The sequence below is a fragment of the Leptinotarsa decemlineata genome, unplaced genomic scaffold, assembly GCF_025532065.1.
Source record: "Leptinotarsa decemlineata unplaced genomic scaffold, Ldec_3_MD MMD2_tig00026307_RagTag_RagTag, whole genome shotgun sequence".
Lineage (NCBI taxonomy): Eukaryota > Metazoa > Arthropoda > Insecta > Coleoptera > Chrysomelidae > Leptinotarsa > Leptinotarsa decemlineata.
This window is the reverse complement of record NW_027412681.1, coordinates 9,690,235-9,716,799: the sequence shown is the minus strand read 5'-3', so window position 1 is coordinate 9,716,799 and position 26,565 is coordinate 9,690,235. Positions and strand designations below refer to the sequence as shown.

General features: G+C 35.3%; 2 protein-coding genes across 3 annotated transcripts in view; one reads left to right on the top strand and one right to left on the bottom strand.

Moving 5' to 3' along the window:
- The window catches only part of LOC141485055 (uncharacterized), a 143,150-nt gene that overhangs the window by 82,724 nt on the left and 33,861 nt on the right, over window positions 1-26,565 (bottom strand). The window contains exon 2 of one of the 2 annotated variants that reach the window (XM_074180988.1): window positions 1,202-1,468. In XM_074180988.1, the coding sequence (XP_074037089.1) occupies window positions 1,202-1,401 (200 nt within the window). In that variant the 5' untranslated portion in view covers window positions 1,402-1,468. The remainder of the gene's footprint in view (window positions 1-1,201; window positions 1,469-26,565) is intronic. The other variant, XM_074180989.1, reaches the window with a different exon arrangement.
- Window positions 9,258-25,028, top strand: LOC111512464 (uncharacterized). Its single transcript, XM_023168585.2, has 5 exons — window positions 9,258-9,415; window positions 14,437-14,735; window positions 18,064-18,268; window positions 21,566-21,710; window positions 24,764-25,028. Exons 1-5 carry the CDS (start codon window positions 9,325-9,327, stop codon window positions 24,933-24,935), a joined length of 912 nt encoding a protein of 303 aa, XP_023024353.2. The 5' UTR covers window positions 9,258-9,324; the 3' UTR covers window positions 24,936-25,028.

Genomic DNA, 26,565 nt, shown 5'->3' with positions numbered 1-26,565 from the left:
GTTGCCTGTGATATCTGAGTGAACCTCAGTATCCCAGTAAGAAGTCAATATATTTGGGTAGGCCAGTTTCTTCAGTTTTTTCCACAACAGTCCCAATATCTTTCCGGGTTCACCGATGCTACGTGTGTAGTAGCTGTCTGCAAAAATATTGTTCCACTCATTAAAGCCTCGAATTCAAAGTCCTTATGCATTACAAAATTGCATAAACTTCACCTTGAAAGAAGGATGTTTATTGACTAAGCAAGTACCTATGATGTGCATTTTTTTCCATCCAGTATATTCCATCTCCTGCCTGTTTGTGTTTTGACCCGTGTGTATACTAGGTGTTTCTGCGAAACAAATTCATAGAATGACTGATCATCATCCACACTCTATTGTTCGTGACTTCAACTGTGAAGTTTATCTCGAAAGTATACTCTGATGTCACCTTCAATGATCGTTTCTCCACATATTTCGCGATTTGAATTCTGCTCGATACCTCAAAGTATACCTCATTGTATACAAATCTGCTGTGGACTGATTTTTATTGCCGTTATTTTCAAACAATCATGTATTTCCACCCTGCTTGGTTGGTTTCAGCTCCGATTTCATTCCATATATATGTTTAGCATAGGTGCGTCTTCTTCTGTTTGATTATTGTTCACAGGTCATTTTAAGATTGTTCATCACTTCCAGGAGTTGGAATCATAGAGCTCCTCGTATTTCTATCTCGATCCTCTCCGTAGATGCTACTATGGTCATTTTGAGTGAACTAATGGTTCTACAGCATGGGTCTCCCCACAATATTATTATATTCACTCGTTCAAGGATTACTATGTAATGTAGGAAGAAGAGTCCTTTGCTTCCCATACCACTATTGTTTGCCCAATAATCATCGTGTCAACCAATTATTCTCTGAGTAAACATTTTATCTACCAGCCTATTGTATTGTTGATTCCTCTTCTCCTCGACTTCTGGATAATGAAATTTGGAAGAATAATATCGAATCCACCCTCATCAATCCATCCAAGAAAGTATCTGAAAGTACTTTCTTGTTCTTGTAAGGATATTCTGCTGTTCTTGAACTGACATAAAGATGCTTCGTTTGACTAATCTTACCTGTTCGCAAATTCGTCTCATGATATTTCCAGTTATATAAATATGCACGCAATCAAAATCTGGATTTCATCAATCTGTTTTTTTTTTCACGGTCACTACTCACCCTACAGCACAGTTCTTGAGAGAAACCCTTGGCAAGAAGACTGACCTGCTAACTGAGTAGATTTTATTCTGCGTCCTATTGTCCCGTCCGGATTCTATTGCTGCAAGAGGATCGTCCGTGATATGGTCTCCCTGGATTTTGACGGCAACCAGTCCATCGGGAGGCTTCGGAGGCTTGGTGGGGTTCATCCATCTCAACATGTTTCAGGTTTGTGCAGCTTCAGATTGGAGTATGCACCGTGGGGGCATCGTAGACGGAGCTGGGTTCCTGCAATGAATCATGAATGTATATATTTCTTCAATGATTGATGGAAATTGCTGATAGTTGATATGAGCCTTGTAAAATTCTCCGGAACATTGATTTCTTTCAGATATTTTATCTTCCACTCAATATTACAAATATTTTGAATTTACAGATATAATTTCGGTATCTCTTTATTATTTTAGCGTCATGAGGAGAAAATACTTTTTTTTCGCTCAAGCATCAGTGCCAGATGAGGGTAGCAGAAAAACGTTATTCGTCCACTTCATTTGGAGAGGTGGTGGAGACTTCAATAGATGAAAGGGGTCGTCCATGAGACATAGGTTGGATAATTTGAAAAATCTATGAGAGACTACAAAATAATTAGTTTTCGATTATGTGATGACGATAAAAATATCTGTTTCTGTTGAGAACCTCACCAAATTCATTATAGATGTGATGTAGGAGTTCCACTATGGTTGAAATATGAAAAAATTGTTTAAATGATGATCATTCAGGCACAAAGTGAATTTTGATTGATGAACTTCTAATATCTTTTGTTACATTATACGCTATGTGTTGAAAATATAAGGTGAATTTTAATTTTTTCGAAATATTATTTGTTTATCAATCAATTTCCAATCCCCTTCAAAGTAGTCACTCTGAGATATAATACTGAGGATGCAGGCATATCGGTTGACTCATGCCGTATAAAGTTCGTTCCAAAATTGCCAAATTTTGACCAGACAAACCGTCTCATGAGCATCCCTCAGGTGTATATTAAGTTATATTAGGTTAGATCCAATGTGAGAGGGTCTATTTGACCCATATGAGGGTTTTTTCATGTTAGCTACACCTGACAATGCCTCAGATTCAACCGTGCAGGGCTTTTTCGCCTCTGGTTTTGGTGAATCATCACCTGAGCGCAAACGTTTGCTAACCTGCTCATGGGGGGTTTGTTCCTTCACCTGGGACAGATTCTGCGTACGCTGCTCAAGAATTTGGTGCATGGCGGGTTTTTAAAGTACTCCCAGTCGTTTCCTGGCTGCACCACCAAACCTTTTTTTTAGGTTCAGTTATTGGATCAGGAGTTGGAGAGTTGAGAAGCTCTCGCTCCTGATCTAAATTTACAGGGAGGTCAGTTGGAGTCGTAAGTTCAACATTCATTTTCTCTGTAGACTCAGCGTCAGAAAAAAAATTTAAGTTTATTCTGTCCATAAAAGTCCCACGAGTAGTTAGGGAGAGGAGGTCAATCACGGCAGAGCCCCGTATTACCGTGACAGGGCGATGCTACGGTGAGAGGGCGCGCGGTATCTCGAAGGTTCCGTAGAGACAGCTGATAGGCTCAGTATCATTCATCCTCTCGGCACGGATACACACACCTTAAGATTGAGCCATCGTTGGGATGCCATTCAGTACGGAAATAACAAAACCACAAGTGATTCTGTTATTCCCGTATCCAGCGGGGCTACGTGGAAGCAAGCACATCCCTCAACCCCACATCCCAAGCCATGCACTCGCCAAAAACAGCATGCACAGTGGTTCAGGCAACTCGCCCAGGTGTATATTAGTATGACATCGAAACCAATCATTCTAATGGAAGAGCCTATGAGAGCCAACGCCAAAAACATCACGTCTAATTTGATCAAATTTCAAGGTTTTGCTCACTGTGGCTACCGTGGCGTGGTGCATTAGAAGTTCTTGCCACAAACTCCATAGTTTATGGCAAAAAATCAGCTGGAATGCAGCAACGTCTACCCTGCTCGAGTCGCCAGAGGATGGTATATGTTAGATGTGTATGATACGAGTGTCATTATCGAATGAAATGGTTTTAAAAATTTTCAAATCTAACCTGAGTTTCAAATTAATTTATTTCGAAATGCAATCGTCATAGTATAGAACGAGGTGAATTCTGGATTTATATTCTGCTACGGTTTTAAATGTGCTAATGTGAAAGTAGTAGGTCAAGTGGAATATTTTTTCGTGGAATGAATTCCATTATCACTTAATTTGCGTGACCTCTCGACTATGGATGATCTCAACTGAGAAATAGGTATTTCGGATCATGTTCATACAAAGGACAAAACAAAACAAAATTGAGCGACAATTATTGTAAAAGCGTTTCAACTGAAAATAGTCCAAATGAAAATTAGCCAATTAGAACATTCACTGAACGAGTAAGTCCCCAATTTGCGATTTTTATTCGAATGAATGATTGCCAATAGTGATTTTCAGATAGTTTCACTCACTTAATTACAGTTAATAATGTTAATGATAATTAGTTGTTGAAATATCAAATTAATTTTTGATTGGTATGATTTCTGTAAAACGAAATAACGGTCAACGCCTTCTCATCTCTCGAATGCATATGAAACTATATTGACAGTAATAATGTTTGTGTGAGAACTTGAAAATAAGGATCCAATTAATATTAAATAATAATAATGATGAATATTCTGATCCTATTTCATATTTCATTAGTTCATATGATATAAATTGATTTGAAGTCCCTGAAAGGATCTGTAAAAAATAAAAAAATAGCTGAAAAATAACAATTATATTGAAGAAACTGAAATTACAATTAAATAAAATACCTCCAACGGAATGATTACTCCAAACTGATGGTGGAACAAACAGACTTTAGCTAGAAGACAGCAAGAGCTCCACAAGGAAGAGAAGCCGCCACAACCCGTACTTGTACTTCCCTACATCAGAGGATTGTCGGAAAGGATAAGAAGAATTGAGTCCAAGTATAACATCAGAACCTGCTTCAGATCTGGGAACACTATCCGTAGCAGCCTCATGAACATCAGGCCATCAAACGCATAATGCGACTCCAAGAATTGCATTTACGGGATACCCTGCGATTGCGGAGAATCATACATCAGCGAAACTAATAGGTTATTGAAAGTTCGCATTGCGGAGCATAAGACACAAACACAGCGAGGAGAAACCAGCAAATAAGGAATAACAGAGCATTTTTGGACTCATCAACATAACATCAAGTGGGCTCAAACTGAAATAATTCACAAAGAGAAACACTGGTTTAGGAGAAAATTCAAAAAAGCCGCATATATGTTGTCCAACAACGCATTCAATCAAGCTAGCGTAGATAACCTCTAATCAAGCGGAACACGACCAACTCCCGCCAAAATCGATGAAGCGTGGAGAGGGAGAAGGAGATAGAAGAAAGCACTCGAATGACCTATAAATAGTCAGATCTCGGATGAATAAGTCCAATTGTCACCCTGAGATGATTGTGGATACTGAAAATCGAAACGTCGTGAAGTAACTTGATTTGGAATCTTTTAATTTTTAATTTTAACTTTTTGATAATAATTTTTTTTTAATTTCCATCTCGTGTTGATAGTTCAATTTTTTGATATTTCTGTTGTTGCTTGTATTTTATTTCATTGTAATTCCAACTTTTTTGCTATACTCGTCATTTTTCAGCTAATCTTTTTAATCATTTACAGATTCTTTCAGTGATTTCAAATCAATTTATATCATATGAACTGATAAAATATAAAATAGGTGTGTGTATCCATGTCGAAAGAATGTGTGACTCTATTTCCTCTCAGTATCATCTTCTAGGCACTCCTCAAACTTTGTTTTGAGGAGTGCCTAGAAGATGACAGTACTACCAACTGTCGAAAGCGCTCGCAAATAATTAATAGAAGATATAAAGCTTCAAATCCTTTTTGTAGAATTTAATATTGAAACACTCAAAAAAGGAAAATTAGTTGCATTAGTTTTTTCTCAACCACTCAGGTGGATTCAGGCAAAAACACAACTATTACTGACCAAACTTTGATTTTTCTAGTAGATTTCACCTGTGAAAAAATTTTGAAAAAGACACAATTGTTGTCAGGAAATATAGAACAGTTTTAATTGTGAAAGTAAAAATATGTTTGATTCAGAAATATATAAATTTATCAATAGCCAAAAGAGAAATTCCTTAATTCTAAGAAAGTCCTAAATCTACACCAAACAACGAACTATTCAATATAGAAACACCGAACAAATGTGGTAATTGTCAGTTTATGAATTGCAGGTCACTGTAATTCGGCAGAGTCCAATTTCTTGTTTTGATTTCGAGTACTTTTTATTCTTAATCAGTTCGTAGGTCTTTTCATTAATATATGCATATATTGTTTATGAATGGTTTAGGTAAATACCTTACTTTCCTCCAACGCTGTGTGTGTGTGTGTGTGTGTGTGTGTGGTGTGATCTTTCTGTGAAGCTGGAACTCGTGGATTTCTTACTCGACTTGGCTGGACAGGTAGGTTTTTTTCACTGACTTTATTATTGCCAATCAGTATTCACTACTATTCAGTTTAATTCTTAATTCATGTACTTTATATAATTCAAATTTTACGGAGAGAAAATTTCAGCGTGGCGTCTCTTTCGTTGCCTCAAGAAGAATCTCTTGTTGATAAAACAATTGAAAATCTATCTCGTTCCACTAGTTACCATATATCAATTTTCTGAATTCCTTCGTGATATTTTTTTTAATTCCCATATACTGTTGTATTTCGAGTCTTTTCATAACAATATATATATATATATATATATATATATATATATATATATATATATATATATATATATATATATATATATATATATATATATATATATATATATATATATATATAAATATATATATATATATATAAATATATATATATATATATATATATATTATATATATATATATATATATATATATATATTAGTGTTTAATTTATTGTTAATTTATGAGAAAAAAAATTGCATTGTAGCCTGAGCCTTTGTATGTTTTCTTTATTTATTTGCTTAAGTGATAAATCTACTGATAATTGTATTATAAATCCTCATATGTTTTTAAACAGTGGGAATTTCATTGAATGGTGAATAAATATTATTATTATTATTTTTACACTCTCGAGTGTTGTAGTTTTTGATGTCTCATAATACACTTCCTTGTCAATTTTATCTTCATGAATTTTTTCTTCTAGTATTCTTTTTTGAAGCTCTTTCCATTTCTTCCATACTCATCTTGTTAACTTCCTGATATTCTAAATTATTTTCAAACATTCCATATTTCTGATAAATCGTTTTTTTTTTTTATTTAATTTTTGATTCTGACTGTCTTTCAGATATTGTCATGTTGTAGTGATGTGTCTCCAAATCATAAATTATAAAATATAAACTATCTGGTTACGATAACATCAATTCATTCATATAATCACTATAAAACGAGAAGCGATCAAACTCCAAATCGAGCTACCACTAATTAGGTATTTCAATGATGCTCGATAAACAGCAATCATTGTAAAACATATCAAACGTATTTGTTCGAGATGTTAACAGTGTTTGTTTTCACAATCATTTCGAGTGTTATGCAACACCCCGCTTTATCCTATTTCTGTTCTCAGCAACTGTTGAATTTAGATATTATTGTATCAACACTTTGAGGTTAGTTTTTGATTTATGTGGTATTTACCCAACTGTACAGAATTGAGTATAAGGATTTTATTGTTTGGTCAAGTTGAATAATATTTTATTTCATTAGGAAAAACGTTGCACTAGACATTTCGTGGGAGAAATATCCTAGAAAAGATATTGATACTCAATGATACAGGTAGGTTTGTTGTAGCAGGTTCTAGAAATAAGTGGCATCCCGATAAACTATCGATCCACATAACTATTGCAATAATTCTATTGAATCATCTTTTTGCCGCTCATTCAGAACAATTCTTTCAATAATAACGGAAAACACGAAAGGTGGTAGTCCTCTACTACTAACAGGTATCTGTTGCCATCATCAGTCCGAAAAAAAGTTCAAATATGTTGAGACTCTTTGACTTTCTTGGAAAAAGCACATATTCATACCATTACTTCTCTCTGCATGTCTACCAACGAATTGGGATCTGTGATATCTATCATCTGGACTCTCACATATGAGATCCAGTTTCGTATCACTCAGAGGTCCGTTTCTTTGTTTTGGATTTTCAACTCTTCATCTACCACTCATAGATCTGCTCTTTCCGCACCTCATTAGTGGTAGTCATTAGTATTTTTACCAGTTTGAAGCCAGAAATTTCATGAACAACCGAAGAGCTCTATGATTAGTCCTCACATTGATAGGATAGTAACAAAATAAATTGTTTTGGCTCTTCCCAAGGATTTGCGCACTAGTATTATATGAGATTCTGTGAAATTTTTCATGAGATTCCATTCTGAAATCCATCGAAGTCAAGAATGAAATTTGCTTTCTCTCGTGGATGCGTTAGAATTGACGCTGTTTTCAGTCTCTTTTTCAGCCCAACTAATTATGTTATTATGATCCACAAATACTCAGAAACTCGTACTTATCCCTTCTAGTTCTCATTTTATTATTCGAAATGGCCAAGAATGTTTATCTGCTTCGTAAATGCTGAACACTTTGGTTTCACATTCAGCAATAGAACTAACTCAAAATCACTTAGATCCAGTTGTTCCTTCTCAATATTCACAAAGCGGATCGAGCATTGCAGCCCTAACTGGTATCAATAATTCTCAGCCACAAATACTTCTTTTCTCCTTGGTTCAATGAGTCCATGTCATATCACTTACTTTTGGCCGGTCAAATTCAGACAAAACCCAGCCGGTTTTTCTCTCTGTATTACAGCATCTTGATCTAGAAATTTTCCGTTTGTATTTTCTGTAGAGTGTGATATTTTAGTCATTTCCGAGAATACATCTACAGATGCTTTGGTTTCCCGAAACAGTTCAAACAAAATCTCTGTCATCTTGTTCGTATGTTGATGCCAAAAGGTCGATTTCTCATTATAATTGCTAGCATCATTGCTATACTTGAGGGCTTTTATACTTCATGGTTTCGTAAAAAAACTCATCAATACAGTTAATTGTATGATTTTCACTATAAAAGGTTTTACAGAAACCGCGACACCTGTTTTCCTATACAAAAGCTTTCTCAGGGGTTGATAATAAATTACTTTCGAATCATAACTATTTTCCTGGTTTTGTGTCTAGTGTTTTATCGAGTTCTAGAACTCATGTAAAAGTTAATTTTTCATATCGATCAAATTGTTGATCATGATGTCTGTTTATCAAAAGAGGCAGGTTTTCAAGTCTTACTATACATTTGTCTTGTCTGTTTTCGGCCAGTGATACTGTTTTAATTGACACAGCACGTGGTTAGTTTGACTGGTGATTTGAATGTGTTCGTAATTGCTTTTTTGCGGATTTTGCTGAAAAAATCATTCAGCTGTTTTTCTGAATGTTGAATCATTCTGAATTTTTGTACTGCTCTTCTTCAATTATTTCATCTTGTTAATTTTAGTTTTCTCTATCTCTATTTTTCCCATGTTTTCGATTGTTCAATTAATTTCTTCTGTTGTTTTTCTTTTTTGATTTTCTATCATTCCATTACTTTCTTCCTTTTCATTTCTTGTTATTATGAAAGTAAATATAGAAAAATGTTTCCTTTTTCATTTCTTGTTGCTCCAATTACTTCAACACCATATTTTTATTTTTTTTTGATCCAAGTAACTCATAAATATTTCTATCAATTTTTCAATTAATTGATGAAAAATTGAAGTGATTGAAAAATCACTTCTTGTTAAGTAAATGAAAATACTTCATTTCGTTTCGGAGAGACTACATTTCTGAAAATTGATGATTCTTCACAAACTCTAACAATATTTTTCTGTTGTCGATCCTGATATTCAAACCACAACGAGATTTAAAGAAGTATTCATTCACCGCACTATTTATTATCCGTCATGATGTTTTCATATCTAATCTTTTTTAAACTTGATAACACTGAAACGTGCTCTTGAAATTTCATTTATTAATGATTGCTGATCATTATCGAAGTGAACCTTGAATTGAATATGGGTTCACTGAAGAATTTGGCAGAAGTTTCTAAAGAGGAACAATCAAAGTTCTTCAAATCCTTCGACCATGTTCTGACTGATATGGATGGTGAGTAGATAATTTTCATTGATAATATTCTTATTGCTGATCTTCAATTCTGTATTATCTCATTTGAAATGAGTGAAATGTAGTCTATTTTTTTAGGAGAAACTTTGATGTGTGAGTTTGTTGTAACAAAATTTCACTTTTTCAAGAATATCAAAATAATTTTGACTTACTAATGAACTGAAATTCTACAGATTCTAACAGATTTAAAGACAGATAATGAATAGGTGAATGGAGTGCATTCCTTGATGTACATAGATTTCAAACTATCATCTGTTGAACGTCTATCCAAAGTCTTCCGAAAACACTGTAGCCCTGTAATCGTTCTGCACGGATCCCCTTCATGTGAAAGCAATTTTTCAGTTGTCTTGTCGAACGCATACCCGTGTATTTCCGGGTATGCTTTTTTTTAATGCAAAACACAAGCACTACAGGCATATCTTCAAGGTGCCTGTGCGAAAATAGCAATTCATGTTGGATTTGAATCCCGGGATTGGAAAAAAGTGCTCAAGACGTTGAATCCACATAAACGATGTTCTCCAAATGAAAGAGTTCTTATCCAGTGAAGTTCGAGGTACACTGAGTTGAATCTCAATACGATGAGCAGCCACAGTTCGTCACGTATTTGTGATATTTACTGTTCTTGGTGGAATGAAATGTGCCAAATCACCTGAACACCTCCTGTGATAGTATCTATGAAAGAGAGACAAATCTCCTACCTTTCCTCGATGTTCCAGAAAATCAAGGTTGCAAGTGATGTTCGTGTCTCCAACTAGAAGGATGGCTCTCTTCTGGATGGAATCCAGCATTTTCAGGGTATGCTTAGAGGTGGAGCTTCATACACAAGAACAATACTTCAAAGTAGGTTTGATCTGAGCTTTATAAACCATCAAAAGTTGTTGGGATGTGTACAGTTTTCTGGTTCGGACCAGTGTTTCAAGTTTTCAAGAAGCAGCCTTTGCAATATCAGTCACACGATTGTACCAAGACATATTGGTGTCCATTTCATCCTCAACAAACTTATCGAAGCAGAATGCGGAATTGTTTGTCCTGACATTATTATAGCCGGTTCGGAGACATTTATCTTTTTGGAAAAAACCGATGCCTAGGTTTTCGTGACATTGAATTGAACCTGGTTACTTTCAAGCAATATTCTGCTGCTGGTGAAGATGTGCTGTCATCAGCAAAGCAATATATTGGATTCTTGATTTCCTCCAGTGAGACGTTGATATACAATAAAAAGAGGGTTGGAGACAACATGGATTCCTGAGGAACACCAGCGTTGATGATAAAAGTATTCGAGAGATATACATTGACGTCCACTTGCAGGAAACGTTCATTCAGGAACCTAAAGAGCCATAGCATCAAAGTTTCGCCAACGAACCCTCTTGCCATTCACGGTCAATTGCCTCAGAAATATCAAGCGCAACAGCTGTTGATTCTCCATGTGCCTCGATTGAGCTATTCCAAATATGGGTGACATACGATAGAAGATCGCTTGTTGATCTTTGTTTCCGAAAAACATTTTGATGATCGCTCAAGATGTTAAAGTAATTCAAATATTCAAGGATATAGTGGTACGGCTATCTATATGATTTTTGATATAACTGATTGTTTAGCGATTGGTCTATAGTTATTTGGAAGATTTTTCTTCCCCTTTTTGAGAATAGGCTGCTCGCGAGCAATCTTGCAACGAAAAGGAAAAATGCCTTCCTTCTAACAAAGGTTAAAAAGTCTGCAAAATACTTGTGCGAGTTCATTGGTGCACTTTCTGAGTACTGTGTCAGGCACTTCATCAGACCCAGCTGTGTTTTCTATGGCTGTTGTTGCAATTGAACTATCCACTTGTGTTAGTGGTGAAATTATGATCGAAATCTGTAGCAGAAGGATCTGGACCTGTTGGGATTGGAAAGCTTTTTCAGTACTCTCTACGTTTCTTATAGACCCATCCATCTATTTCATTTTGTACCAAAGATGTTGCGCTACCCTCACACTCCATAGATTTTTCCGGATGATGATCCGTATCTGGTACTCAGTTTTCTGTTACCTGCGATGCCTCAGTACCCCGGCACCCAGTATATAGTCAATCTATTCGCTATTCGCCAGTTCCATCAGTTCTTCACGGTACTTCCAGATTAGTATTGATGGGGTTCGACAGTGATCCAAGTGCAGACTAGCTGTCTGTGAAAATATTGATCCGCCAATTTCGTTGATGCCTCAAATTAATTATCATTACTTGCGCATTGGTACATTGCATACACTTCAGCTTTGAAGACTAATGTGTACTGATCGAGTGAGTAACTAAAATGAAGGTTTCTCCCAGCACAGAATATTCTAGATCCCGTTCCATGTTCGGTTCTTGTATCATTGTTCATCAAGTGTTTCTGCCGACCATGGTCTAAGGATAATTATATTTATTATTTCAAGGCTTTGACCGCGTTTGTGGCACATTGTCCAAGAATATGTTTGGTTTCGTTCCTCCACATATTCCAAATTCAGTTTTACCCAGCTACATGTAACTCTGAGTGTCCTATTTGAATTTGCTTCCCCATTATTACTAGATGTGGAAAAGGAAGATTTGAAATTGTCTCAAATATAGGTGACTGACTTTCATTTCTCCCATCAATTTCAAAGATGCGATTCTTTGCATTCTGCTTCGTTTGTAAAAAACGAGTTGTTTCATCTTTGGCAATCAGACTATATACACGAATGGGTTTGAACACCATGGGGTAGAGCCAATACATTATGTCTGGTTCAAACCCCTACGTGTTTCCGTAGGGTCATCTGGTCAGCATCAATGCTACCTTCTCCTTCCCCTCAACTCTTTGAGGACGTTGCTTCCAGATCAACCCAGCAATCTAGTATCTGAAGAGGAAAGGAATCTTCGATTTTGAAACCAATCAGAAGTTCAATCGCAATGATTCAGAAAGAAGATTGCTATTCTGCATTATTATTTACCATAAGTGGAGTTTGGTTCAATGTTAGAGAGTGTCCGACCATCCACTGCAATCTTCACCATTTGTAAGTGAAGTTTGGATTCAATCTCTCCAAAAAAGCCGAATAGTTCATTTGATGAATTATATTCCAACCCAGAGAATTGGACTTTATCAAACACTGAGAACCTGTTTTGGTTACTTGATCTTTCAAACTGAAACGGCACGTCGAGTTCATGACAGTTTAGGTCTTGTTTCAGGAAATAGTGATCTGTGAGTTGTCCTGTTGAACAATGTAGGCGTCATAAACTATATATAGTAAATGTTTACAAATTTGAAAGATAATGTTAAAAAATCTATTGAGAAATTTCAACCTAGGGCGTGAATACCAAAATTGCCTACCACAAACAATTGGTATCAAAACTTTTGTTCACATCATGTTTCATGGATTGATTCGAAGGAATATTTCAGCAATTGATCCTTTGATATTTGGAAATTGGTTGAATGGTCGAATATCCAAAAATTTTCTTTTGGGTTTCATAATGCGACAGTAGATTCATGATAGAAAATAATAACTAGAATGCTGTGAAAAATTCAGTTCCATATTCAGAAATCGATGTTGACAGTGGTCCGAAATATAATCCTTATAATATTCCAGAATTCTGAAGAATATTTCAAGCAGAAACATAACTTGGATTCGAAAAATCCGGCGCTTTTTTGATATGTTTAGACCTGCTTCATTGTTAGAATCTATTTTTACTCATTATTGGATCTGAATTTTGAACTCAAGCGGCCTCTTATTTCATAGTTCAGTGAATGTCATTAGGAGTGGCTTCCTGATATGAAGTATAAATGTGTTTCATGTTTGAATAAACTATGAATTTAAAATACAAAAATACCAAGATGGGATAATTGAAGGAATCAGTAGCGATAAATTATGATTACGAAAATCAAAATTATAGGAACACTAATTTGTATAGCACATATGTTGTCACATTGTAAATGGTCATCGCAGAATCTGCCAGTTCCATTCTGAATCAGCCAAAAACGACAGAATTCAGGTGGGAATCAGAAGCAAATGATTCCAGAACCACTGCTAGCATCAAATATCAGCTATGAAAAACCAAAGGATCCGAATGACCTACTACATGATAGCACCATTACATTTCAAACCAATGTCATTTTTTGTTAAAGGAATCAGAATTTGTTATTGATCTTTTCAGGTGTTTTCATCTTAGTTATTTCGCCAAGCTGACATAAAGAAACGCAACCTATATAAACCTTTGATCAAGCGGAAAAATGGGTCTTGAATTCTGTCAAACTCTGGAAACCTGATTCGGTTCGCTACGGGACAGATACAGAGAATGAAATGTTGCTGCCAAACAATGGCAGGTCAAGGCTCTTCGTATGAGGGTTCAGTCGACAGCGACTGGACTGCTAGACAACGTAGGTTTTTCTGCTGTAACCTAAAGAATCAGATATCCATAGTTTGTTTGGTGAGGCCTAAAACGATACTAGAGACAGTTTTTGGTCCAATATAATCACTTACAGTTCCCTTCTTTGCAAGGAAGTCAGCAGGCTTATTATTATCCAGGCCAGTGGGACCAGGAATTCAAAAAAATCATTGGATCTCACTATCAGACATCTCCCGGCCGCTTGGGCATCTAAAAATATTTTCATGGATTCCTCTATGGTTTCTGTCATTCTCTACACAAACAAATTCAATGCGTATATTTCCGTATAAGGTATGATCGCATAGGTCCATAGGCAAAGTCCTTTTTCCAGTATTCACAGACATCTGCTCTTTTTTCACCAACTATTACCGTGAAATCAAGAGTAAGCAAAGATGAGGAGAAACGCAAAAGTTTCCTTTTTGTGTTTTATAATTTCTCTGAGTTTTTTCAATTCAGTAAGTTCTATATTACTGATTGTGTTAGGTTAAGAATCACACGATAAAAAGTAAGACCTCGTTAGCCCTTGGCTCGCACAAGTTTCTCAACTTCTGAGAGTTGTCGTTCGTATGGGGGCGGCAGCTGATTAACGGAAAAACAGATTTTAATCAGATTTTTTAAACAGATTGTATTATTTCAGGAGTTATATGGCAGGTATACAATGAAATACCAGGTTCCAAAGAATGTATAGACTCTCTTAAAGGACGTGGGAAACGAGTACGGTTCGTCACGAATAATCCCCTCGTCAGTGGCATAGAAATATGGAAAAAATTAGTGCGAGCAGGTTTCAATGCCGAAATTGAAGATGTGGCCAGTCCAGTAGGTTCATTGATATCTTACCTTGAAGACATAAAATTCAAAAAGAAACTTTTTGTTATCGGAACGAACAGTCTGAAGGAAGAGCTTAGAAAGGCAAACTTTGAAGTTGCCCCAGAACCAGTGAGTGAAAAATATCAAATGATTTATTTTTCAAAATTTAAATTTCAATATTCAATTTTGATTTTTTGTAAATAAGTCGAACAAGTAACGGAGTTGATGGTAGTTTTATATCACATAATATAAATGCTGGTATAAATGATAATGATCAGGAAGAGAAGTTCTTATTCCAAAAAGAATGAAAATTTTCGATAATATCATACAATAATTAAACGTTTGTAATCCAGTTATTCAGTTTCATTGGAGGACCGAATTTCACGTGAGTACGAAACGTCGATACTGAAGATTTTATAAATAACAGTATATTTTTCAATAACGGCTCCATTGAGAATTTCTCTTTAACATCAATTTCTTTTCCAATTGAGACAAAAAGTATTCAGAAAAATGATAGTCACGTTATCAGCATTATCTATCAAATTAATGGTTTTAACAAAATACACAACCAGGATTATCTTCCAATCATAAGTAACATTTTTACTGTATAAAATGATTTCGATTTTTTTCATTCTTTTTCTGAAATGCACCATCAATAAGTCTGAACGTAATCTGTATGAAACTGTCAGAACTTGTATTTGTTTTTAAATTACCGCCATTTTAAACGTCAGTTCTTTTACAAGGTTCAACCTTGTTTAGATTCGAAACCCAAACAGGGTCAATCCATATTTTTGAATAAATACTGTCTGGAATTTATATAAACATAAGTATCAAGGGAGTATTAGTGAAAAAAAATCTGCCAGCTGTCAAGAACAGAGGACGGTTGCCGGTTGGGTTATCGTAAATTATTCGTTTTACGCATTCAAACGACAGCTCTGTGAAACGACGGTTCGAGCCCTACGACTAAACGATCGGTTTCCACTGCGTATCGTCCAACCACTGCTAGAAATCGTCAGTTATAAAGTGGGATCTCAATAATTCTCAGATACTACAATTTAGAATTCGAAGGAGGGCGGTCAGCTGGATGACGAAAAAACAGATTTCAACAGATTTAATTTTTGAAGATCCGCTCAGTTCCGTGTTAAGCTTCGTATTCAAACGGTCGAAGTTTCCTGCTCTCGGTGAAATCTAATGCAGTCCCGATAGCATTAGCATTAAAATGCTACTTCATTCTAGTCCTTTTATATTACAGTTTATAGAACACATTTTCAACACCTGTATCGATTTTAGTGTATTCCCTACAACCTGGAAGCAATCTCACGTTCACCCTCTAAAATCAACGATGCCCAGAATTTCAGTGACCTCTGCCCTATAAGCATTTTATGTGCCATATTTGAATTCTAGAAATAATCCTCGATAAACAAATCCGTGAGTTTCTGGAGGAAAATAAAATATTACCATCGTCCCAATCAGGTTTTAGACCAGGCCATAGTTGCACGACTGCGCTTTTAAAAGTCGTAGATGATATTCACAAATCAATCGACAGCAATAAACTTTCTGTTCTTGTATTAATAGACTTTTCCAAAGCTTTCGATAGAATATGCCATCAGCTTTTAATTGCCTTATTGAAATATCTTGGATTTGCGAACTTTTCTGCCGGTCTAATTGATAACTATTTGAACAGTCGAACCCAATGTGTTATTCTGGATAATCAGCCTCCAGATTATCTTGGAGTTTTTGCAGGTGTCCCTCAAGGGTCTATCCTTGGCCCTGCATTATTCGTGATATATACGTCACAATTTTCCAGATGTCTAAAGTATACTAAAATTCACAGTTACGCAGATGACACTCAAATCTATATGCAATTTCCTGAAATTTCACTTGCAATAGCTTGCCAACAAATCAACAAATATCTAAATTCTTTATTAACCACCTCTAAAAAATACTGTCTAACAATCAATCCTTCTAAAACTGTTGCCATGCTATTCGGGAGGACAGCAATGATAAAAAATACTGTCTAACAATCAATCCTTCTAAAACTGTTGCCATGCTATTCGGGAGGACAGCAATGAGAAAAAGATGTCAAAATCAAGTTTCGATTCTTCTTGATAATGTAAATCTCAGTTTGTCTGAGCGCACTTAAAATCTTGGTTTCACAATAGATCAGTCTCTCAGATTTTCACCTCATGTTTCACTAATCCTGAAGAGGGAATATTGCAGCTTGAAAACTATATATTCGAATAGGGAGATTCTCAATAGACAGTCCAAGAAATTGCTATGTGATGCCTTGGTACTATCTCACGCAAACTACGCGGATACTGTATATGGCCCAAGTTTGTTACAGTCTGACAAAGGACGACTACAAACTTTGCAGAATTCTTGTTCAAGACTTATCACTGGAACAAAAAGGCGACAACTTATTTCTCATCATTTGAGTAGTCTAGGATGACTGAATATGGAGGCCCGAAGGATATTCCACTCTTGCATTTCATTTCTTAATATAATCTCTACGAAAGTACCGAGTTATCGTCATGAAAAGATCAGCTTCCGCACCGACGTTCATCACCTGAACTTGAGATTCAAGCATCTAGCCACTCCATCCTATAAAACTTCATTATTTCGATGCTCCTTTTCATATAATATATCTCGGCTGTATAATCGACTCCCTGACTCATTGAAGTCACTGTCGCTTGCAAAATTCAGAAAAAAGCTGAAAGATGATTTACTTTTAAATGAATTTCTTCTACCAAATTTATTGTCAAGCTGTAAATAATGATCCACTTATATATGTGTGTATATGAATGCCTACGTGTATATACAAGCAAATATATGTTTCTAGGTAAAATAATTAGCCAACATTTTTCTGTTTCTTCATTAGTTTTCATTATCGTTTTGTAGGCGAATTATCAGTTTACATTTTTCTATTTTTTTTATTATTTTTTCATTGTCGTTCATTGAACGAAATAAGGATAGGTGATAGCATAAGTGGTTAATGATTAGAATTTATTTGTAATTATTGTTATGAAGACGGTTGAATGGAAGAGCAAGTTCTGATTGCGTTACTCAAATGACAAAATCAGAACCTGAATTCTGCCTTTTGACAAAAATGTAGGATATCATTTAAGAACTGCCTGTTTTTTTATTTATATCTACTGTATGTTGTACTGCATTTTGTCAATAAAAGCAATTATTATTATTATTATTAAATACCACTAATACCATATCATATCAGAAAAGTAGCTTTTAGAAAGTTCAACATTCTGAGATGCATGATAAATTTTCAAATAAAAATATATGAAATATTCTACAGTGTTTGCCGCTAAAAAATTTGATGAAATTTAATATTTCGGATCAAGTTATGAAATGGTGTGTTGATTTTTAAATAATACCGACACAAAAATATTTTTGACCAATAGGTGAGTTATGATCCACCACTTATTTCTATCCCTATTTCTAGCCATCTGAAACAGAATCGCTTCATACTCTCATTGAAAATATTGGAGACGATGAAGACATAGGTGCAATCATCTTTTCATGGGATTTGAACATGACCTACCTCAAATTGCAGAAAGCCCTAACTTATTTGAAGAGGAAAGAATGCCTCTTCATAGTTACACTTCCTGATAAAAAACTTGAAATAGGATCCAGAGGACCATTGATTGGTAATGTATCTGTGATTCATTTTCATTTTGCCACATGAATGATAATATTCTAATTATTATATTCCAATGAATGACTGAGGAAAAGCCACAAAGCCGTTTATTTACTTAAAAAAAATATGATAGTAATCATATAAATTGATGAATGTATGAGATCATCTTGAGAAATGAGAAATAAAATTTTCTATGTTTTTACACCAGTTGTATTTGTAACTAACATCACACATAATCATAATAAATTTGAGTTCAATGTATCTAGAAAACCGAGCTACACATACATTACAATCCCGAGTGATTCTTTTTATTCCGATACTCATAAATTAGCAACCTACATTTCAATGTTACACAGCATTCTCGTTACCTTTGTCTCCTAATAATCTTAATAGGGAAACTGAAATAATTATATAGATTGGAAAATAATGGTTTTAACGCAGACACATACCAGAAGTTAGTTAAAAAACAAATTCACATGCAGATTCAAGGAATTTTTAATTATGGAAACATATAAAAAAGTAACACAAATTGTGAAACAACAACAAAAAATAATTGGCGCTCCGGGGTGACTCGATTGATTTCAGTGGCGCATTTGCTTTTTCAGCTACAGGAAAACTCAGAAAAACCTGCAGCACCACAGCATTTGAAGATCTTGATCTTTCAATGTCCTCTCTTCCATAAAATAAAATGTAGGGTGTTTCCGAAGGCTCCAATAGATTCAAGATATTGTCAGAATATTTAGTGAATATTACTGGAGTTTTTTCCCCAACACCAAATCGAAATTTTCAACACCTCGACACGTGTTTCGATCACCAACATCTTTCTCTTTGAAGATGATCACCATCATCTTCCTCTTTGAAGATGATCACTTGGTGATCGAAACACGTGTCGAGGTGTTAAAAATAACGATTTGGTGTTGGGAAAAAACTCCAGTAATATTAATTACTATACCAAAGGTTCCAAACAGTGACACGACTATCGTCAAACTCAAACTAGTCCATTTCGTCTTTGACCAATGCGTAATAACGACCAGACAACGCCAGAACCACATTAAACAATGACTGCATGAAGATTATAATAGTGGTCTGCTAGATTGAAATGTTCGTCTATTTCGAACCTTCGTAAGAGTTTGGTGCTTCCGTCAGAGGTTGAGTCATGTTTGAAGATCATCAGTATTATTATTAGATTGACTGGTGCCTCAGCTATAATTGTTGTCTTATAATAGTCAGTTGGTTTGGTTTGATCATCATCCGTTGAAAGTTTCATTTTCAGATGATCTAACAATAAGCTTTGCACGGACTGGTTATAAGTTATATTAGGAAATGCTAGTTGAAGTTCCGGAATATCACATTCGTTTTTGCTACCTCTTGAACATTTACTAGAAAGTGAACAATTGAGGATTTTCCCAGAAAAAGATCTAAAACACAAGACGACATAGACTGTGCACAATCATTTAATCCAGAGCGGTCAGGAATATTGATTCTGCTTTTTTCCTGCAGAGTATTCAACAAGAACCCCAAGGATTCGGAACAATCTTCTTGTTGTCCTAATGAGTATCTAGTGGACTTCAAAAACTCTAGGAAACGGTTGGTGGAGAAGATGATACATTCTTACGAAACTACGAGTACATGAATTTGGTGAATAAGTAGGAAACATTCTCGTTCTCGTTCATCGTTAAAATCATGTTCTTGAAATTCTTCGTCATGAACAACACTTGTGAAATACTATTCATGTAGGAAGTGTTTCCTAAATTATCTAATCCAATTTTCTTCATAGGATTGATATACCCCTAGATGAAAAATCAGAAATAAAGATATATTTCGGTGAGAGAAGACAGTAAATTGCGGGATTATTCAGAAAAAACAATGTGGAAGTAGCAATCAGACCACATGTCAGCTTATCCAATTTCCTTTTCAATACCAAAGATACAGTGGACAAGCTTTAGTGTCCGTAGTGTAATAGTATTTATGTGGGACGATGTGGCCGAAATGTTCCCTATTGTAACTGGACTGCTTATGCTTCAATCAAATTTGTACAGCATGGTTGTTCTTCTTCCTATATCTCATTTTCTCCACCTGGCAAAATCTGTGTGTCTGGTTATATAGGATTAGATTCACTATTTTGTTTGCTGGATACAATACAAGCTCATTTAAGTAGACGTAACTTCCATTAGTTCTCCTAGGATTATAATATAATCTCTATATTTTATGTATCTAAATGTATACTTTTTTCTTCTGTCATAGACGAATATGTATCTGTATAAAATTAATTCACTGACTCACTCACTATAAGATTCAACGAAAAAATTATATTCAAAACTATTAATTTCATTTAGAAATATGTCATCACCTACCTGAATATAAAAACAAAAATGAGATCTCAACTCTCGAAGTGATTCACTACGTAAAACAAAACCAAGGCCATTGCAAACTTTTTTCATAATGCGTGACGCATCAATTTGTGAGGCCACTTGAATTCATTTCCTCGCGCGATAGTCATACATTCTATGATATTATGTTAGATTATATGATGTGAAGGACAAATATTAGGTACATGAAATGCGTAAGGTAACTGACGTATTTTCCACAGATATGTTTCAACAAATTCATATCAAATATTGAAATATTATACACATGAACATTGTATGAAAATTCCTTAGTTTTTGAGTTGATAGCGTTCGGATAGACAGACACGTCTAGGGGATTTATAATACTATATTAAAGACATTTATTTTTCAATTTCTGAAAAGACGAACTTTTTACAGCTCTTTAGATTAGATTATTAAAAAAAATTGCGACTGAGTTACTTACTCATAGTGTTTCATCGGTGAGTATCAACAATAGTTACTTTTTACTATCTTTAGTGATAGTAGAATATTTTTAAACAATATTTTACCAATCTAAATCACTAACTTTGAAAAAAATATATATGAACTCTTTCGGATTTCTGTGTTTTTTTTCAAGCCGTTATCATGACTGAACTCGTTTCTATGATTTTTCAATGAAGATGATGTAGGTATATGTAAAATTGTATTGATAAAATCGATATGGTTCAAATGATAGTTTTTGTTTTCTTCCACTGCAGTGCCAGTGGTGATGGCAAAGTTTATACTCGCGATTTATTGACTGTAAGATGTTTTCCCCAAAACAAGTGAGGTTTTTTGAAGTATACTTTCTAGTTTTCCCACGTTTACCCTTGAGAATATTTATCATTATTCTTGGCATATTCATTGTCTTCGTGGAAGACCCGGAAAAGTTGGTTCCTTTACGAGAATATCTTACAAAAAATATCACTGTTCTGTTTCAGGTACTGGGCCATTCATTGAAATGTTGACGGATTTCAGTGGAAAAGAACCAGTCATAACCGCAAAACCTTCTAACTATTTTGCTGAGTTCATCAGCAAAAAATATGGTGTAATGAATTCGAAACGAGTGTTGTTTATAGGAGATCAGTAAGTATCGAAATGTATGAACTACCTCTCTCTGAGTGGTTTTCCAGCCTATTGTTTTCTCATTGAAGTTATCATAGATTCATTATAGGGCTGAAATTTTTGTTGGCTGACACACAGATTATTTTTAGTTAACCCTAACCTTCAAAAGATACAGGTACGAATTTCACAGCGTTCGGACTATAAGTTTGTAAGATAAAACATTTTGAGTTGAAACTTTTATTAGTTTGGAGAATATGGACATAAAAGAATTTCATGAGTCAATAAAGCATTGTTTTTTGGCGAAAACAAAAACTGGTGCAGCCAAGGCAATATTATACGGATTTTGCACCGGGAAAATCACCATTGAAAAGTTGTTTGCTTAGTTGAAAGGACTTTAAATGAGCACCGAGGACGATGCACGCAGTGGCCGCCCCAAAGAGGTTGTTATAGACGAAAACATAAAGAAAGGCCACAAAATAATTTTGGATGAGAGCAAAGTGAAATTGATCAAGATAGCTGAGGCTCTGAAGGTATCAAAGGAATATGTTGGGCATATCCTGCATGAATATTTGGGTATGCGGAAATGCGGTCCATAGTGGGTGCCGCGAGAGCTCACAATCGACCAAAAACAACAACAAACCGATTGTTCTGAGCAAAGTTTAAAGCTGTTTTACGATGAACAACTCGAATATGTGCGTCGATATGTAACAATGGATGAAACATGGCTGCATAATTTCACACCTGAATCGAAACTATCGTCATCTGAGTGGACTGCACGTGGTGAACCGTCTCGAAAACGAACAAAGACGTAACAGTCCGCTGCTAAAGTTATGGTTTCAATATTTTAGGATGCGCCTGGTATAATATTCATCGACTATCTTGAAAAAGAAAAACCATCAATAGCGACTATCACATAGCGTTTGAAGGACGAAATCGTGGAAATTGGCCCCATTTCAAGAAAAAGAAAGTGTCGTTTCATCAAGATGATGCACCGTGTCACAAATCAATGGAAACGATGGTAAAATTGCATGAATTGGGCTTCGAATTGTTTCAGCATCCACCGTATCTCCCATAGCTGGCTCTCGGTGACATACTGCTGTCCTGAAACCTCAAGAAAATGCTCTCTGGAGAGAAATTCAGCGCCGCTAAAGAGATTATCTTCGAAACTGGGTCCTTTTTTGAGGCTAAAGAAAAATAGTACTATATAAATGAGATCGAGATACTGTATAACCGCTATGATCGTTGTGTCGCCCTCGAAAGTAACTATATCGAGTAATGAAATCAAATTTCATGAGAAACATTTTTCTGCTATGTTAGCCTACGAACTCTTCAGCTCAACTGACTTTCTGCAGTTTTCTTGCAAGGTAAAAGATTAAACTTTGCCGTATACAATATTGCTTCAATAACATTTTCTCGAAAAAGTAACTTTTGTCCATGTAAGGAATATAGACTGATTGATTACAAATTGAGAGGATATACAAGATAACTGATAACTTTTCATATCATAAGAGATATTATATGGAAATGGATCCTGAAAAGAGGTGCATTATCAGTGAGACGGAATCCATAAAAACCATCATAATTATCATTTTCCTTTTTCTATTTTCGAAGTTAGTCATTGAAGTAACATTTCTAAAGTGTGTAGGGAAAAATGCAACATAATCTTTTTCAATTCATTGTCACGAAAGCAAATAGCTATTTGCCAGTCTGGTAGCTGTTGATGCCAAACCGAGCATGTGCCCAGTTGGTCGTTTTTGTTCTGGTTTTGTCTGAATGCACACGCTGCAAGAACGTATTTGGCTACATCATATGCCATTTTTGGCCAATAAAATTTGTGAGACAGTCTCCCTATGGTTTTGAAAACCCACAGGTGTCAACAAGTAGGTGGGTCATGGAATTCCTTTATTAGTTTCGCTATGGAATCTTTCGGTATTACCAGCAACCATCGGTTTTCCTCATCTTTCAATTCCGGATACCTCAGTTTTACATTTACGTTTGAATAAGCTATTTCCCTCTACATGCCAAAGAGGGTATTTCTCAGGACGTTCCTTTATCTACTGTGCCAGATACCGGCGGTCCTAAATCCCGACTTCGGCAATATAATCTTCGATCGTATCTACATCAGGAACCGCCCGCGACAAGGTGTCAGGTACAATATTGTCCTTACCTTTGCGGTGCACAATGACGAAGTCATACTGCTGGAGTCTGAGGAGCCATTGTGCGATCCTGCCAACAGGGTCCTTAATGGAAAACAACCATTTCAAACTGAAATGATCTGTCACCAGCGTAAAATTACTACCTTCCACTTAGGGTCCCGGGTTTTCCACCGCAAACAGTACAGCAAGATATCCTTTCTCGGTAACACTTTCTCTCATTTCCATTGAGTGAACGACTCAGCTAGCAAATTACTCTCTCACCACTCTCTTGGACTTGTGTAAGGACGGCCTCCCAAGCCATAATCTCTTGCGTCTGTTTCAATGGTGTGGGGTTGGTCAAAATCAGGGCAACACAAAACTGGGACGGAAAGCAAATATATAAATACGAACTTTCTCTAGGTGAAATCCTATAGCGCGATCTATGAATCGTTTCCACGTTGCCAGTGCGTTATGGAGACCAAACGGCATCCTCATGAATTGAAAGAGCCTTCTGGTTGGTACTACAAAAGCGGTGAAGATTTCATCTTCCACTTGAAGATGATCACTTAGCGTTCGAGGTGTTGAAATGATGTTTTGTGTTTGGAATGAAACTCCAGTAATATTTACACTTTATTTTATTTAAATTTGAAAATAGGAAGAGCTCAATAAAGAACCCTATACAAGAAAGCTGAAACGGCATTCAGTAGCTTCAGTAGACATAATAAAATAGGCTGATGATTTAAAGACATATTTTGTATGGAAATGAAAAGAAGACGAGTACTCTATCAGAAAATTGTGTATTTCCTTTGGACGAATCTGTCTGTTATAATATCCTTTATATACATTGTTTACTGTTGAATTGGAATAATGCGTTTGTAGTTATAAAGGTGGGAATCTTTTTAAATACTTCTCTTATTGAGTTTGAATTTTTCATTTCAGGATAGACACGGATATGAAATTCGCAAACATAGGAAGTTACCAGAAACTCTTGGTACTTACGGGTTTAACCAAAATAGAACACATTCGTGATTGGCAGTTTCCTGAAGAGTATAAACCAGAATATTATGTTGAAAGCCTGAAAGTTTTGAATGACATTTTGAAATCCACATAACGCTGTGCTAAACAGTATCGCTTTATTAAAAGGAAAATAAAATAAATCTATGTTATCGACTATACATATAAATATTATATTTGTGAATCATGAGGCTGTGATGTTTTCCGGAGACTTGGGAGAAATGGACAAGTCAGTCGACTTTGATTGGGTTGGCGACCTTTGCGGAAGAAGACATGTTCACGTTATATTCACCTCATATTTACCAATGTATGAAAAACATTCGGATATTGGAATAGTAGGACATTTCAACCACAAGGTTAAGACAATAAATTAGGATTCAAATTCAAATTCTGAAGGATATATTTTTAGAAGATATTGATTTCCGACTTCTTACTTCTTTATACATATAGAAGAAAATGTGAGAAATTTGTAAATAAAGGAAGACAGCAATTGATTTCAAAATAGTCCCTTCACAAAAATCATGCAAAAAAATAACTCATAGACAATAACTGGGAAAAAAGGCCCACCCGAAACAAGTACTCTCATCCAACATTCAATTACAAGAAAGAAAAATTACTTTCGAAACAACTACTTGCACATGAAAACTGAAATATTCAAAAAAAAACCTTTTCTTATTCAGTTCATACTCCAAACAATCGTTATGGGATTGAATCAAATATCATTCACAGAATTACTAGATAACATAGTGGAAGACGTAGAATTTCACTTACACGAAACACTGCTATCCTCAATGGCGGGCATCGATATTTCGAAATATTATACTCTTATTGAATCAAATAAGCGAATGAATGTCACTAAAAACAACTGTCGTCCATGACATGAGTATATCCAAGTCATTCGTCATAAACAACAGTAATGTTATATTATATTCATAATTGAATTTTCGTATAGAAGTAGTTATTTCAAAAGTACTTTTTCTTTTGTGTGATTCAATGTTTATCTGAAAGAAGTTGTTTCAAGAGGACTTTTTCTATCAGTTTTTTGTCTAGAAGTTACTCTTTTGCATGATCTACACATCTTTGTAAACAGTTAATTTCGAAATCAATTGCTCTCTTCTCCTCTTCGGAAGTTTTCCTTTTGTTCATGGAAGTGGAGAAATGGATATTCAAAACTTTCTTTTCCAGAATCATTATATGATGTTGGTCTGAAATCAGCAGAAATCAAGTAATTCTTCACCAATTTGTGACCATAATAACTATTCACTCACAAGAAGAATAAACATCCATCACAAGTTTTATCATTGCCACGCAAAATTTTCTCTTATTGTATAACTATTCCTACATTGGTACTCTTACCATCTGACCTGTAAGACCACTCACCATACAAACTAATGGGCTTCGTTAAGAAGCTGGGTTTATTTGGCCGAGTGTGAGCCTCAATAAACCCTTATGGGTTGCGGTGGAGGGTCGAATAGATCCACTCACTTTATACCCAACCTAACCTTCATTTGTGAATCCTCATAACCATCTAATTCGATAAAGAATATAGAAACTAATCGCACATGATTTCAAACATATTTCACAAATTATTTCAGAAATCACATTCTAGCCAAAATGGAGGTATCGCATGACATATTCATGCATTTTTCAATAATAAATCATCAGGCTATTGCCAAATCGAAGATGATATCAACTCTTTCACTGATTTCTGTAAATTTCATGCAAAT